This window comes from Pocillopora verrucosa, chromosome 3, assembly GCF_036669915.1.
Source record: "Pocillopora verrucosa isolate sample1 chromosome 3, ASM3666991v2, whole genome shotgun sequence".
Classification (NCBI taxonomy): domain Eukaryota; kingdom Metazoa; phylum Cnidaria; class Anthozoa; order Scleractinia; family Pocilloporidae; genus Pocillopora; species Pocillopora verrucosa.
The window spans coordinates 24,177,706-24,194,558 of record NC_089314.1 but is presented as its reverse complement, the minus strand read 5'-3'; the positions used below and the strand labels follow the sequence as shown (position 1 = coordinate 24,194,558).

Genomic DNA, 16,853 nt, shown 5'->3' with positions numbered 1-16,853 from the left:
TGACTTAGCAAAAACGAGAAGCAGTTGGAAGATAAATGACTTATTAGATGTTTTAGCGTGTAGTATCGCTGAGTATTTTTATTATTTGTTGGTGTTTTGACTCGCCCTCCAGGCACAACTCGTAAATACGACCCATCTCGTAAAAGTACTCAGCGATACTTCACACCAAAACGTCTAATAAAATATGTTTATTATATACTAAAACAAACGATAGCTTTGAAGGCGCACTCTGGTTGACCACTCAAACTTTCATTATGCATTGCTATTCACCTCCGAGCATTTGCGTGCAGGATTCATGCCAAAAAAAAAACCAAAAAAAAAAAACCAACATATCAGTGAAAGAACACGGTGACGAATGGAGGATCACTTGATAACAATACTGTCTGGTCAAGGAACACTTGCTGTTGTTTTCCCTTCGGACAATATACACCAAACAGGTACCAACCAATAATGCAAGCTAACTTCAGTCGATATTCTTTGTTTTATTTCTGTCTGTTACCAACTTTCCTGTGTAAATTATATTGATAAAAATATAAATTTGATTTTCTTATTTTCTATTTCAAAAGACATTATTTTTGCGGAATTCCTAAGATTTTCTCGGCGTAACAATCATAGAACGCATTTACGTATTCGCACACAGTCTGTGGTAAAACAAGGTTCCATAATTCTGTATTGTACAAACATTTCTAGTTATAAACCAGATATCTTTACCTGCAAATGAAATTTCTTTACAATGCCACAAAAACTTTAATTTCTGTTTTACCTCTTGGATTACTCATAACCAAGAATATTTCGTCTTTGGGCTGTTTGGCTTCAAAACCCTCGAACTTCTGAACGTAATCTAGAGTACAGACACTCAGTAGTTCTCAAACCTTCGACTCTAGAGGAATGGAAAAAGTTTTCTAACTCACTGGAATTTACTCTGGCAAAAAGGTGAATATTTTGACATCGTCAACTACACAGCGACCAGCGCTGTTTTAGGTCGCTGGATCGTTGTCTACTTCCAGTTTCGCGGGATCTTCACACGTAGTAAGAGCCATACGGTGAAACTCCGGTCTCATTTTGGATGGGAATCCGCCGTGCTTAGGAACACTGCACACTTGTCTGTGCACCCAAGGAGCGTTAACCTTCCACACCTCTCGACCCACTGATACAGCTCCCTTATGGATTTGGTCCATGTTGAGCATCAGGAACTACAATCTCCGTCGCTAATCCCATTCACGGTTATACGTAGGGTAGTTTTGTCCGTGTCACCGCCAAGCGTTGGGACTTGGGTTTTTGTTTCTTAGCTCGTGGTTTGCGGTTAGCTCGACACGACAGAACAGCGCAGTAAATAACGATCAAAGTTGAGAAGAAAACCACGTACATTGGTAAGGTGGAAAGGACACTAATGTTGACCGCGGGAAGTTCATCCGGGTCTGAATCTGCTACATCCGGGTACGGGGCCACACGCTGCACGTGACGAGGCACTATCACGGGTAACTGTAAAACAATTGAAACGTTTTCAAAATGTTAGATGATTTAATTGATTCTGAAACGTGGCCACAGTTAAAATATTTTGAAATTGACTTTTCCCCGACAGACGTAAAATTTCTCTGCCAAATAAAAATTCTCAATTTTAATTGGCCTTCAACCACCACTCACATCCTCTTAACCATCACTCACCCTCCTCTTAACACTTTAACCCCCAGATCAAATTTGTAATTCTCCTTACCGTCAAGCAGACAATTCTTATGTTAATTCAGAGAATTTAGTATTGGATCAACTAATTATCCCCAAATTGATAGTTTTCTTTATTCTCATCACTTACCTGGTTGATATTGTATTGATGTTGTAAGGAGAAAATCTCTCTTAGTCACTCTTGGGAGTTAAGGGGTTAACACGTAAATTTATGCTTTCAGCGAATTACAACGTACATGAATTGATAGTTCCTTTAAGTAACATGGAATAAGGATTGATTTTCTTGGAAACCCAACATCAGCTTGTCGTTCAATTTCACCAAGTTAAATTTCACCAATCCAACACCTTTCACGTCTGTGAAACATACTGAAGAATTCGAAATGTCTATCCTCGTTTCTTTCTCAATTCCCTCTATTTTCTTTTATAATTTTTATCCCAGATAAATGAAATACATATATCATTTCAACGTTTCCTTTCGTGTGTGGATCATTCTCGGTGACGCAAAAATGATTCAAAACATCGTAAAAACGGATTTTTCGAGACCGTTACATGTACGTTCCCAAAACAATTATTACTGCGAGAAACAGCAATGCTTTTGAATCACTGAACGCAACAATTTCATCCAAAACTTTACTTTCTAGAGTCGACACTTTCCGCTACTTGCAAAAGGACACTACTTATGTTGACTTCACCTAAGATAAGCCTCTCAAATTTCAACCAGTCCAAGCCCATCGAGCTAATAAGAACGAATGAAAGAGAGTGATCTCACCTGATCTAGATTTACAGATAATAGCCATCTTTGCTTGTGAAGGTTTTCTGGGGCCGTTATATTGAGGGGCTCTGGTTTGCTCCACGCCTGCGCGGGACAATCAGGCAACGGGACTGTTTCAATAGCCCCTAGCTGGGTTGCATCCAGGACTTTGGAGTATTTATGGAGATGGTTCCCTGAAAAGAAATCAAAAAGAATCAAGAATGAAACTTCATGAACACAAAGGATTCTATGCAAAATGAAAAGAATGTAGTTTTAAGGCTAAAAAATTTAAACAAGGGAAGCTGGGCAATTCAACGACAAGACATTATGACAACACAGAGGTTTGCAATTGATCATATCAACACGTGTCACAAAGTTTCTTCAGCTTTGCAAATATCCTCATTGACTTACCATCCATTCTCTCTGGGGCAGATTCAGAGGGTTTTGGGGGTCCACTGCTGAGATCCTTTAGAACAGGAGACAGAACACGATTTGCAGTGAAGTCTACAAGCAGGTCCAACAACCAGAAACAGTCTGAGGATAAAATTGGTGTTATCAGCTTAGTAAATCAAGTTAAGAAATCCCTAACATTTCTCAGTATTACCTGTAACATACTTCACGAGTCTACCTCTTCGAAAACCAGCATGTCAATTTGTAAACAGGGGGAATAGAGAAGGCTAAATAAAAATTTTCTTTTTCCATTTTTACTGCCACAGGAAAGCCTGCTAAGGTAAGAGGCCCGGCTGTACTTTCTCGAAAATCATGAATCGCGAACTCAGCTTCTGAGGCTTTACAAAAGTAAAACAACTCGTACCTTTTTCCATATGTGCGTTGTCAAGGCAATTCGAATCACCATACAAAACGATTCTACCACTTTGGAGGCCCGGTACTTGATAAAGCCCCAGAATTGCCACGTCCTCCTCGGTCTTAGTCTCCCCCGTTACAACCTCGTTCCCCTGATGATTCAATTTTTCTTTTATTACGAGACCGTCTGTTGGAAACGAGGCTATGCTTGTTCCGGACGAGTACAACACTGCAATGAAATGAAAAGAGTAGTTGAACTACATATTTTGTTCCGGCGAAGACTTCGAATGCATCCAAGCTGACAAAATTTCAAACTGTCCATCACTGAGATAGCTAACCCAAACACTCATGCCTGTGATCAGTACAGGTAACAAAACAATGAAAAACGGTATGTTACAAATACTTTGTATCGCATTACCAACTGAACCAGATGATGGTTCGGCTTTCAAAAGTGAACGTCAACGAGTTCACTTTGCTCCTTAGCAGTGCGTCGAAGCACGAATGACAGGTATAAGTGGTAGAGAGCCAAAAATGACCACACGAAAAATACTGGGAAACTGCGATGACAAAAGACATCATTCTTGCATACACTTACACACAACGTGTATATGTCAAAGCTGAATCCGCAAGTTGTAATATGAGCAAAATGAAATTCCTCATGTCTGAGCAAATTAAAGATTTTTACAAAATAACTAAGAAACTACGCGCACTGGATAAAACCCACCGTTCGTTGTACCAATAAACGTATGGTTATCTTATAAACGCAATAACTGCAATTTCCATCAGTTAAACCCCTCCCCCCTTCCGGGGAAGAAATTGTGGTTCATTGCTTTTATAAAATAGCTATGTGTTTCACGGTACAGTAAACCATGGTTTTCTGAATGATCAGAACGTGCGTGGAAACTCGAGTATTTCAAAAAGATGTCTTCAGTACTGAATATATGATAATCCCGCAGCGTTCAAGAGCCCACGGTAAGAGCCGTTCAAACAATGTACCTTTATTGTCTCCAATAGTGAATTCTCCTTCGTACACTTGATCACTGAAAGCCATGTTCCAGTGAGACAGCAGTGAATTAATTGCTGGTACATTCACTCCTCCAGTGTCCGGCATCCACCATTGTCTCGTGTTCTCATCGTAAAACTTGATCTTTCTCATGACAGGCACATTGAACCAGTCACCAACTACAATCACTGACAGGCCCCTCTCCTCCACATCCTCCCTGAGCTTGGCTACCTCTTCAGCAAAGTATTCCTCTTCGCTATCAACAAGAAGCAACGTGCCTAAAATAAACAAGAGTAGTTCTTCAGTTTGTTCCCATTTACTTTCGACATGGATGGTCTGAGAAACTGACCGGTTAAAGGTGGACGGTACACTTACTGTACTTTGAAGCATCAAAACATGTGAACGGAGCTCCAAGAACTTCTACGAAGTAACCAGCGTTCCTGAGATGCATGTACATATCCTTAAAATTGGTGTGAATATGATCACCATTCCTGAGAGAAAATACATGCGAAACGTCTCACTAATAGACATAACATATTGTTCATCTACCCAAGTAACCATAGAAATTAAGAACTTCCAGAATAACGTAAACAGCCACATATAGGCCCTGGGCTTATACAACTTCGAAATGGGTTTCAGAGGCTTACATTTGCCATTTTCTGTTCAAGGTAGCACAGAGTTCGTTTATCTCATAACGAGAAAAGTAAGATGGGGGCTTATATCAAGGGAGATTTATAATCGTACGCATTTTTTTGTTTACAAGTACAGGGGCCTGTAACCTGGGGGGGGGGGGGGGGAGAGGGGAGAGTGGGAAAATTTAGAAGTGGCAGTCTACGGTATCTCAGACGTACACATTTATGTATTTTGGTGCACGAGAAGCTCCTCCAAGTAACCAAAATTCCTAGGTTGACTTATGCTACTTATGTTCTCCATTTTATTTCATCTGACACAAAATTCTACGACCAATAATCACATCTGCTTCACGACTTTATAAGCACCTGATGCACAGGTTACCTAATCTGGTTCTCACTCTTCTTTTAACCCCCCTGTGAATTTCCCAGATCCCTTTTCACGCTCAGTACAAACACTTACCAGTCTAACGGGTCGTTTCTCATTTTTAAGTTGTCTCGGGGAAAATATCCTGACGGGTATCGAAGATTGTGAAATTGGTCCCACAACAATCGTTTGCTGCACGAGAATAAAAACGAAAATATTCAAAACCACAACTAACGATTCAAACATTTATCTTAAAGAGCAATTTTCAACTGTGTCGATTAGTAATCAGAGATTTTTTTTGCTTTTACTTAACTTTGCTCCGTGATTGGTTAAAAAACTCGCGCCATTCTCTCAACCAATCAGGTGAAAAACTAAAAACCATCGCAACTTGGTCATTCGTGTTTTCCGGCGCTTCAAGCAGTTTGCTTATTTCGCTTTGAGTTCTTACTGGTTTATGAAAATCTGATGTAAAGCTTTATTTTGATTAGTCGCTAGGATTACTTTGGTTTTAGGATTTTTGGACACTCAGTTGAAACTGTTCTATGTACACCATTTGAAAAGAAGTACTAAGGACCCAGCCCTGACCATTCCGAATATTAAAATATCAATTCTCCTCACTGTCTACAAACCTCTTCTTGTAGTTGTCGCTTTAAAAATTTAGTGTTACAGTGACTAAAACGATACCCACTCGTTGATAATTCCCTTTTGTCTCAATTTTCTTATCACTGAACAATATAAGTAAGTTGACATTGTATGAAAAACCTTTTTATCGGTCACATCTAGAAGAGATAGGTTTAAAACGCATTTCAAGAGCATTCAAGTTGAAATTCAACATACGAACTAAAGTGGTTTAGCAATGTACACTTCAACATACCTCCTGGGTGGGGTGGGTATAATTTTAACGCGAACTGGCAGTTTGATTGTGGATCGCCGGGGTTCTATGTCAGATTCCTAAAAAAACAAAATATAAGCAAACAGAACATTAACGGATAAAAAACACATCTACAAAGGGAAGAAGTAATAATTCTTCTTGTCGCTTCATGCTTTGAAACCAGGATAAACTATTGCTGGATGAGCCATTTGGCTCGAGTACACACTTTACTAGGACCTTTCATTCGGCAGTCATATCTCTTGTGGCGATCCAAAATCGTACATCAAAAAACACAACGCGAATGACAACCTACCTGTGGAGGGGACACGACTGTAAGTGACACGTGACCTTGCGCGATGCCTTCCCATGATTCAGCTTTCTTAGCAGGCGTAATAACTACAGCCAGATATCCAGACCATGGCCACAAGACAGAGGAGTATGAAAATCCGACCTGTAAGAAGTAACTGTCTTAATTAAGATCAAAACCATCGTCCTGTGTTTACATGTTCACGGGCAAAGTCACTTTCAAAAACTACATTAAATGTCGGTGTGCTTCGTCTCAGAGTATTACAAATAAAAAAAACTAAGATAGCGACACACATTACAATACTCTGTGCAGCTTAAGATGCAAAATAAGGCAACAAGCCATGCCTCTTTGTCTATTGAACTGAATAAGCTGCAACGATTTATGTGCATGTAGGTCCCTGACAACAATTGGTAATACTCAGTCTATTAAGTATATAAGCTGTTTAAGGATAACTCCTCGATTGCCCAAAAGAACTATCACTTGGCGATAGGGCGAGCAGCAAACAGCTGTGAAATTTTGGAAGCACTCTATCTAGTGGTGAAACACTTTCCTCTGATTTATCAAGTTTTATTTGTTTTCTTATCTTCTGTTAATAACGCACATTATCAGGTCAATTTCCCTTAACCTTACAATTCGCCACTCGAACCCAGTCACGTTACAGTGTTTCTCAAACAGCGCTTGGCCCCGAGCGAACACTGTATTGTAGGTTACAAGTAAAGACTTACAGTATGTCAATCTTACCTGGATATAGTCGCCATTCTGTGGTAAATAAGGATGCCACGTCGGCTGTGGGAGAGTACAGAGATAAATTTAGGTAACATGAACAAGAACTGTAAACATCACAGCAATATAGCCCTATTCACCCTGGTGAGAAATTTCCCAAGGTAAGTCATATCAAAGCAACAGAGCGCTTTTCGATTGGGTGCCGTGAAACCAAACTGAAAGTTATCACTACGACCAATCAGATGAGAAGACAATACTCTAGAGAACCAATGAGGACTCAGGGTAAAACAATGAAAACTTCCCAAGCGCGGGAAAACGCGGGTGACCAAGTTGAGATAGGTTTTTGTTTTGCATATGATTGGTTGAGAGAATTGCACGAGTTTTCTGGGCCAATCACAGAGCGAAGTAAAGAAAAACTAATGCAAACCTTGATTACTTTCGACAATCAATTGAAAACTGCTCTAAAAAGAAAAATAACGAACAAACCCAAAATCAAATAATGAAAAATATCAAGGGTACCACGACTTACTTTCCCTTCAATTTGCCCAGTTACACCCATTCCGTTCAAAATGGTGATCTGTAAACAGAGACAAAATAACCAAAGTGTTTGTCGCACTAATAAATTTTATTAACAACGATATCATTACCCCCTTTATTACACCCATTTCGCTGGTGGTCCCTGTTGGCTCTAAATGATGCGATTTATTAACGAATCGCACCATTTTTTGCCTTAAATCGCATCTTTTTCCAGCCAATGAGGAGGCTACACTAAAAACAAATTTCCAAAACTCTTATTTCCCCCTCAAAAAATGGATGAATTTAATTTCAAACCAGCTAAATACTACATCAATAAAATATTTGAGCTGACCAAATCCTGTATTTGGGCGATTTCAAAATGGTTGTAATAAAGTGGTAATTGAATTTCGTGTCGTGCAATTTTGGCCTGAAATCATACTTATGATTTCAAATTGAACTCGCACTGCACGTTCGTTCGATTTTGAAATCACGCGTATGATTTCAGCCCAAATTGCACTCCACTCAGTTCAATTACCATTATAAACATTATACCGCATACTTACATTAACAATGGTTGGCATTCCACCATAGTATAAGGGTTGCGTGCAGTATGGCCACATGTAAGGACACTCGGTTAAGTCGATGTAAGCTGGACTCAAACTGTAAGTTACAAGAATAAAAACAAAATTTATTTCATGCTGAAAGACAGCAGAAATCAAAATTTACAATTTTCACGAGCTTGCGATAAGCGATAGTTTCAGGCCTAAACATACAATAATATGTGTATTATACTCTTTCCCCCTTGTTTTTTTCTCTGCTTTTTTCAGAAAGGATTTCATATCGGCTCTTTAGTGTTTATTTATTGAGGTGTCTTGTGATGATAATATAAACCTACCTGGCCTGTGGTTTGTAATTGCTCAGAATTTGATAAGCTTTGATAAGATCGAGCTTGCCATGACCTGGAATCAAAATAGTGAACAGTAAGATCAGGGTAGCGTGGATGGCGCATCGGCAAGAGCTCTCGTCTTTCATCGTTGTAGCCTGGGTTCGATTCTCGAACCTGACGTCACAGGACCGGGTTCCGCGGGCTTAAACGCTCAAAACGGCAGTTTGAAAACTCTCTACGGTGGCCAATTTACGTTATCAACTCAGTTGATAATACCAGATTACCCTGCAATTCCAGTTTCGACCTTTACACACTTTAATTTTCTCACAAGTACCTTGTTCAAAAATGTTAAATCCTGGAAGACGGCGAGCTGAAGCCATTAGAGCTTGCTTGACACTCGCTGGGTTTACATTGTTTCCACGATGTTTAACAGCACTGAAAACGAAGAAAACAAAACGTCACTTGTAAATGTACTGTCAGTCCTTAGTCCTCACTAGTGATCAGTTACGAACAATATAAGCAGAGTTGATCGTAAAGTCTGATCGTCCAGGTGAGAGAAGCCCTGGGTAAGACTGTTAAGATGACTTCTGGGGGGGGGGGGGGGGGGTGTACTGTGAATTTGCTGGATTTACCTGAGTAAAAGAGAGACTGCTCCTGCCACAACTGGCGACGCAACACTTGTCCCAGATAATGAGCGGCATCCACCTCTGTAATGGCACCAAAAGAAAACAATAACGTGTTTCATGTTTATCAAGGTTCTTGGTAATGTACGAAGTAGATGCCTGGGTGTAAGAAGTGAATGAGCTAGATAGCTTACAATTCAAGGAACAATGTCAAAAGCCAATAACGAGGTATCGGAGTACATGTTTGTTCCGCCAGAAAATATTTGCAAAATTAGAGGCTTTGATCAAATGCTACAGTATTTTACACATTCTCATGCATGCGAGGCAGTATGACACTTTTCTTTTCTTTTTTTTTTGGCAGGATGAAAAAAAAACCTTATTAAAAATTCACTAGTACGCACACCAACGACAACAAGTAAACGAAATGCAAAGAAAACATCCTAAAAGTTGAATGTATGTAGTGAAGGAAACCACTTACTTGAGGCTTGAGCCTCGCACCCCTGAACCGTACGTAACAACATCTGGTTTGACTCGCCCATATCCTCCTGGTAGTTCCTGAGGATCAAAACGAAAAAAGATAGGTTGGTGATACTCTGACATTGAAAATCCTCCTATTGTACACGTAGGTGAAAATGAACTTTTCCTTACCCATGTCGTCATTCCCCTGGAAGAAAAACGTGCAATATGGTCTTCAAAGTTGATACCACCGACTCCGATGACATCCATCTGATCAGCGGGATTGTTTAAAGTTCTATCATCCAAACATAAACACAAAAAATATAGGTTGATTAATAAGAGCACGTCTAGCAACACTCAAATTCTGCAAACAAGCAGCGCCCATAACAGTGATTTAACAGAGAAATGAGTAGCATCTTAATGGAGTTGAAAGTGATATGGGATCGTCAAAGTAGTGGATATAACGCAACAATGTAAAATCGATCTTGCATTGCACGATATTCATTTGATGAAAGGTACAGTTGACCTCAGATACACACTGTAACTTAAACCTTCACTTACTTAAACATCAGGCATCAAACTCAAACTAAGCTCTTCACCCCCTGGATTTCTGTCATAAATTCACCCTAATTCCACCTTTATCTTTAAGAACCAATTTTTGTCTCCCTTCAAGTCATTTTGTGTTTAGAATTACACAGTTTTGTTTCTTACCCATACAATGGGCCATCATTACCGATGGCAGAAACCATTACAACACCATTTGCAGTGAGCTCCCAGACCTAAGACAAAAGTTACAAAGCAAAAAAAAAATTTAAGAGAAATTATTTTCCATAAACTCCTGATGACCTTGAATACACGTGAACGTGTGCACGACCTTTAAATACACACTGTAAAAACTAGGGATTTTTCGCCACCAAAACACAGGCACTAAATAAAGAGTGAAATAACATCCAAGCCACTACATTGTGCCTTTCGAATTATTATGTCTTCAATTTTTTTTTGATAATTATCTCTTCCTCATTCAAATTACAAAACTTGTCAAATGTTTTCCAACAACTCAGAGCAGTTACAACATGTAAAGATATCTCTGTGCAACTTTTCTTTACAGACGAACTTTCATGAACATCTGAAGATAGTTCAGAAACAAAAGAGGAACTGTTGCTTTCACATGTGTACAAGTACAATGAATGTGTACATGAAAACCTACTTATGTCCAGAAATGAATGCCGTAAAAAAAAGAAAAAAAAAAAAGGCTGATTTGACAGAATTTCATCAAAATGAGCAAATATTTACGGATTTGACCATTTTGACAAATTTTTGCCATTTTTGTTAATGCATGCATTTCTGAACATTGAATGCCAGTACAGACACAGCTTCTGAACAAACCTTGTCAACAAAAGGCTGATCCATGAAATCAGGTCCTCCAATGCTCAGGTTCAGAACATTCACTTTTTTCAGGATTGCATAGTTAAAAGCATCCAGAAACCAAGACGTGTAAGACACCTAAATGTACAGATAATACACATGTAAAAAGGTGGTGTTACATGAAGTGAGAAATAGCTATTTTAATAAAAGAATTCCACTGGAAAATGATAGATCAATTCTATATTCTGATTATGAAGTCGCATTAATATGTAACAGTTTGAAGAGTGATTGAAATGAAAGTTCAATTACAATAAAGCCTATTCTTTAAAACGATAAACTGCCAATAACAGAAAAAACAAAACATCTACCTCATACATACCAATGAGGCAGATGTATCAAGCTTATGCACGCACATGTGATTTTTTGACACAGATTTTTTTATTTGCAATTTTATGCAATTTTTGGTGTACTTTATTTGCATTTTTCAGTTAATGTATGAGCGAGCCATGCTGTATGTTTACAGTAACAATAGCGAGAAAAACATCAATGCATGCCACAAACCAGTGCACTACCTGACTATTGGTAAAAACTCTGAAAATGTGAAGCTCTGCATCAGGAGCAAACCCTAAACATTCCCGTGAACTTGCCACAACACCTGCAACAAAGGTTCCATGGCCAAGACCTACAAAATAAGAAAGGCATTTAGGTGAAGATTTCTCCATGGGTCACCAATATCAAACATTTAACAGCCTCCTGTATTTTGTTTAGTTGCATTTTCTGTGGTAGTGTGTGTCAAATAAACTTGGTTGGGATTTCTTCAGTAGAACCTTAAAGTCCCATGGTCAAAAGATGCACACTTCCTATTGGTCTACATGTACATGATTGTATAATACAATTTTATCTTGCTTTATAACAGCAAACAAGAAACAAAACAAAAGGCAATTTGTGATCTTACCATCATCAAGGGTCTTTTCTTCTGTCCAGTTTGTCCTGTCCATGACCTTTCTGAAGTGTGGATGATTCTTTGGCAAACCAGTGTCAAAAATGGCTACTTTAACACCATCACCTTAAAAAGAATCCATGTAAACATTAAGCATAAATTTACATGTGTATATGTTTTTTTTTTAAATTTTTTAATCACAGTCTACTGGTTAAACTTTAAGAAAATTTTGAGAGTTTTAACCCTTTAATACCTAAGAGTGACAAGCATCTCACTTCTCCTTACAATATCTCTCTGAAATTACAGGTTAATGTCAAGAGAATAGAGGAAATGATCACCAACTAGAGAACCTCTTGACTATGAACCAAATTCTCCTTTTCAGTACTTTAAGAAATATATAGAGGACAGTAAGGAGAATATGCATACTGATGTTTGGGTGTAAAGGGTTAAAAACAATGCTCATAAACAGTTTTGTTGCAGAACAAATTATTCAAACACTTTTGAGTACCTGTGTGGCCCATACTCCAGAGCACATCAGCTTGTAACACATGAACAATCTGGAATAAAATATAAAAAAAAGAAAGCCAGCTAATGAGTGAACAGAAGGCAAACAAAGTAGCTTAGGGAAACACAATGAACCATGAAAAAAAAAGAAATTATTACAATGATAACAGAACGTGCAAATATGTATTTGCATCATTTAAATGTACCAGTTGGTATCTTATAGCACATTTGACTTGAATTTGAAGTCTACATTGTGGTTTATTTTATTTCCTTAATTGGAATTCTCTCAACAAGTTCGACTTAAAATCTTAAATACAAAACAGAGAAAATCATAAATCTAACCAGTGTGAAAAATGTCAAAGTAAGACAGAATTTGAGCCCCTGAGATTTACCACTAGGCCATAACATCCTCAGTGAGAATGAATATGTACATGCACCAATACTAGTAATGTTTTATATGTGTATCTGGGTCTTCATCATTTTTACCTGTCTTGGGACAGATCTGAGGATTCTTCTACCAGGGTTGTGACGAAGCTGAGACTGAATAAGGCTGTGACTCTGAAAAGATTGATGCACACAATTGGTTGACAATTAAATTCATACTTTGGGTATTCATTTTTTTTTTGGTCTGTCTCTAAACACTGCATTCCTTAGCAAACTGTGAAGATAAAACGCTAGAGACCAAAACTCACCAATGCTAGACTGGAGCGTGTTGTCCTCCTGTCCAAAATAAATCACATAGATACAAGTAGTTTAAGATGCATACAAATTTGTAAGGCTCACTTTAAAAGAGAGAAGAAATGAACATCAATTTGGAAAAAATGCTGTATTATTTATAACCCTTTAACTCCCAGACCTGATCAACATGCCACTTCTCCCAATAATATCCATACATTATGTAGCAAACAGGTGATGAGAATACTCAAACTTATCGCAAAGAAGATGTCATTCTTGATCTAACACCAAGTTCTCGTAACTAATTTACATGAAAATATGTCACAGGTAGAGAGGAGAATTAACAATCATATCTTAGGAGTTGAAGGGTTAATGTAAACATGTACATGTACCTTGCGCTCCACACCTGTGACCAACAACCTACATCCTGTTCTGCACAGTCTGCATCTGCACTCCGTTCAGTTTCCTTCTTCAGTTCATCCTCTTTCACTGCAAGTGAGAGATTCTCATGAGTAAATACATTGTACATGTCTATTTGAGAATCTTAAGCAAAAGCTTTTTTAAAGCTGAATTCAAGGGAACTGATTCACTGGCAAGATTTAATGGCTTCCTTTTTACAAACACACAAGCACAATGCAGCACTTGAATATTTATGCACATCTTATATGACACCGAGTTAAAATTCAGCAAATTGTAATGCTGGTACATGTACCTTCTATGCTCTTGAGAAATCTTTCAACTCTCTTTTGCGGTGTAACACTTCGGACCTTAGGATGTCTCTTTAGTGCATCAACACCACTTCTTGTGTCTCCTTTCAACTGTTGATAACAAGTTCATGTGCAAGTGAGAAAGTTCAAAATTAACCCTTTACACTCTAACATCAGTATGCATATTCTCTATACTTTCTCTATACATGTCTTAAGGTTCTGAAAAGGAGAATTTGTTTAACAATCAAGAGCTTCTTTAGTTGGTGATCATTTCCTTTATTCTCATGACCTTCATGTTTCATTCAGGGTGATCTTGTAAGGAGAAATTAGATGTCAGTCACTCTTAGAGGTTAAAGGGTTAATGAACTGAAAGACAATTTAACCTACAACTTAAATATTGAGTCAATGAACAAGTTGAGATTTCATTTTGCAACCAAACTTTGAATTCCTGGAATTCTAAAGCCTTATAAGTATCTGTTGTTTTAGCCTTGCCCTCTGACATAAATATGTTCATAACCCTTTCACTCCCATGAGTGACCAACACAGAATTTCTCCTTACAATATCAGTACAACATCAAGCAGACAAGTAACAAAAATAAAGAAATATATCAATAAGGGGATTATTAAGGTAACCGGTCATTTTGCACGAAAGACTTTTCGCACAAGTCTTTTAGCACAAATTTTGGACCATTCGCACAATTCTTAGTGATCATTTCGCACAATAATCATAAGTGAGAAACATCAATATAAAAGGTATACTGATTGATACTGATAAGACATTTCACCTTCACATGATCCAACGGCGAGAACGTAGACATTTATTTACGTAATAACTTCAACTAGATCAAAATGCTCGTGAACATGATCACTATTCTTTCTTGAAGAAAGGAAAGGTACAAATCTCTCTCTCCATGAATATGTAAGGAAAGGTAAAAGAAGTAATCATTCGAATAGGGAGTTCTTTACATTTTCATAGAGAGAAAGATTTGTTCCTTTCTTCAAGTAAGAATAGTGATCGTGTTCACAATCGTTTCGATCTAGTTGAAGTTATTACGTAAATAAATGTCTACGTTCTCACAGTTGGATCTTATTGAAAGTGACATGTGAAGGTGAGATGTCTTATCAGTATCAATTAGTATACCTTTTATATTGATGTTTCTCACTTATAATTGTTGTGCAAAATGACCACTAAGAATTGTGCGAACGTTCCAAAACTTGTGCTAAAAGACTTGTGCGAAAAGTCTTAAGTGCGAAATGTCCTGTATGCAATTATTAATTAGTAAGGGGAATTAATCATGAGATCCTCAGAGTGAAAAGGTTAAGAGGCACTGGCTTCATTAGAAATAGTGACTGGTTTTATATTGGAAAAGAAAAAAAAAACATCAAATCTCTCAACTGCTTCGTGGTAAAATGGGAACCGCTCAAAGAATTATTTGTCAACTTCACATACCTTTACAAGAGAGAAGTCACTTGGGTAGTCACTGGCAGGATTATGCCGAGGGATAATTTTCCAGGATTTAACAGAGGACAAATCAAGGGCTGACATGACATATCCATCCCTAGTTGAAGTGGTATAGTATCCATTGAAGACAACAATGTATTCTACAAAAAATTACAAAACTGTTATCATAAGATTAAAAACTGAGTGTCAGAAATACATGTGTTCAGCTAATGAGAAGAAATATTTATATATTGACGAGAGTTAACAGAAAATTATCTACACTAGAATTAGAGAGGATGTATGAAAAAAAATTAGGAGAATTGATTTCCTATCTTCACCGTGAAATGGTTAAAACAAGCATGGCCATATGAACACTCAGGTTGTGCAAAATCAATCACTTCAATAATAAAATCATCATCATCCAATCATTAGTTTTTGGTAAATTGTTTGGAAACAATAAAATGATTGGCATTTTACTCTGCTTTCTAATAAAGAAGAGAGATTAGCAACATTGGATTTGATTAAGTCCCTAATATGTTAATTACTCCATATGAAGAGCTACGACTGTCTTTTACTTCTAAATGTACTTTGACTTCCACTCCAGTTAAATACACCATTTCTATCAAAAGGCAAATGCTCATGCGATTAACTCAACCACATGGAAATTTAGAGGTAAGAATAGTGAAATTAACCTTATACCTGGTTTTGTGATTTAATCTGTACATGTAAGTGAAAACCTTTACAATAATTTTTGCAATTTTAAATTCATATTTCAGACAGTAACAAATTTACATCTTCAAGATGGTGTAATTATAAGAATTATCGTTCTGCAAGATTCTCAATCGCTACTTTGCAAGAGAACGGTGTTTCTAATAAATCACGAGGTTCTGAAATCACACTTGTAAAAGCCCGATTGGTTTGCGCTGTTTCGTAAGGGCAATCACTGAACTCACTAAGGGGCTTCACATTGACTTTGATGCAAAATCACTGTAACGACCACTTCATCTCAATTTCCACACCACTAAAAGTTCTACACTAAACCTAAATCTTCAAATATCTCCATCTTAACTTGAAGTATTCTCATCGTAGATATAAAATAACATTTGATGATAAACGCAGAAAACGTGCCTTTTAAATCCAAATAGTAAAGACCATTCACATGTAAGAAAGACGAGTCTACACACACACACGCATCCTGTTTACAAAAAGAAACTCTCAATCGAGGCGACTCAAATGATGTTCTCACCGTTTTCGACAACGGAGGTCTTGTAATCGAAGAAGGATTCCTTTGCGACGGAAGGCGATGAAGAATTACGAGAACAGTTTTCGAACGGTGTTTCATGAGACGAGTTAACAAGAAGGCATGAAAGACAAAACATCACCCAACCGCGTCGCCACCGACAGCCATGCTTCTTTCCCGTGGCAGGCATGGGCCTAAAGTAACGTTCATCAATCGTCTGCTAAAGCCAGTCCATCTCAGTCGAGAAAAGCGGATAGAGAACTCGATGTTATAGGAAACTACTATCTTCACTTGAAATGCTCTTCACACCATTAAAACATGAAATGGTTTTGGAAGGTAATCATGTGACGGTGACATCTAGCCGT

At 37.9% G+C, this 16,853-nt stretch overlaps 1 protein-coding gene across 1 annotated transcript; it reads right to left on the bottom strand.

Moving 5' to 3' along the window:
- Positions 1-472: 472 nt before the first annotated feature.
- Positions 473-16,800, bottom strand: LOC131773589 (membrane-bound transcription factor site-1 protease). Its single transcript, XM_059089534.2, has 28 exons — positions 16,495-16,800; positions 15,258-15,409; positions 13,813-13,918; positions 13,493-13,589; positions 13,118-13,145; positions 12,912-12,983; positions 12,430-12,478; positions 11,937-12,047; positions 11,554-11,663; positions 11,003-11,119; positions 10,328-10,395; positions 9,809-9,911; positions 9,639-9,715; positions 9,170-9,244; positions 8,872-8,972; positions 8,547-8,610; positions 8,215-8,311; positions 7,665-7,712; positions 7,154-7,198; positions 6,419-6,556; positions 6,109-6,185; positions 5,331-5,426; positions 4,614-4,729; positions 4,232-4,516; positions 3,246-3,464; positions 2,843-2,965; positions 2,450-2,625; positions 473-1,482 (listed from the first exon to the last, which is right to left on the bottom strand). Exons 1-28 carry the CDS (start codon positions 16,676-16,678, stop codon positions 1,225-1,227), a joined length of 3,192 nt encoding a protein of 1,063 aa, XP_058945517.2. The 5' UTR covers positions 16,679-16,800; the 3' UTR covers positions 473-1,224.
- Between the last annotated feature and the right edge of the window lie 53 nt (positions 16,801-16,853).

What these genes read in the sequence shown, in the direction of transcription:
- LOC131773589 (XM_059089534.2), bottom strand. Translation starts at nt 16,678, where the DNA reads ATGCCTGCCACGGGAAAGAAGCATGGCTGTCGGTGGCGACGCGGTTGG. An exon ending in CAGTCGTGTCCCCTCCACAG is followed by an intron (nt 6,186 to 6,418) that starts GTAGGTTGTCAT and finishes TTGTTTTTTTAG; the next exon opens with GAATCTGACATAGAACCCCG. An exon ending in CAACGCACATATGGAAAAAG is followed by an intron (nt 2,966 to 3,245) that starts GTACGAGTTGTT and finishes TTTTATCCTCAG; the next exon opens with ACTGTTTCTGGTTGTTGGAC.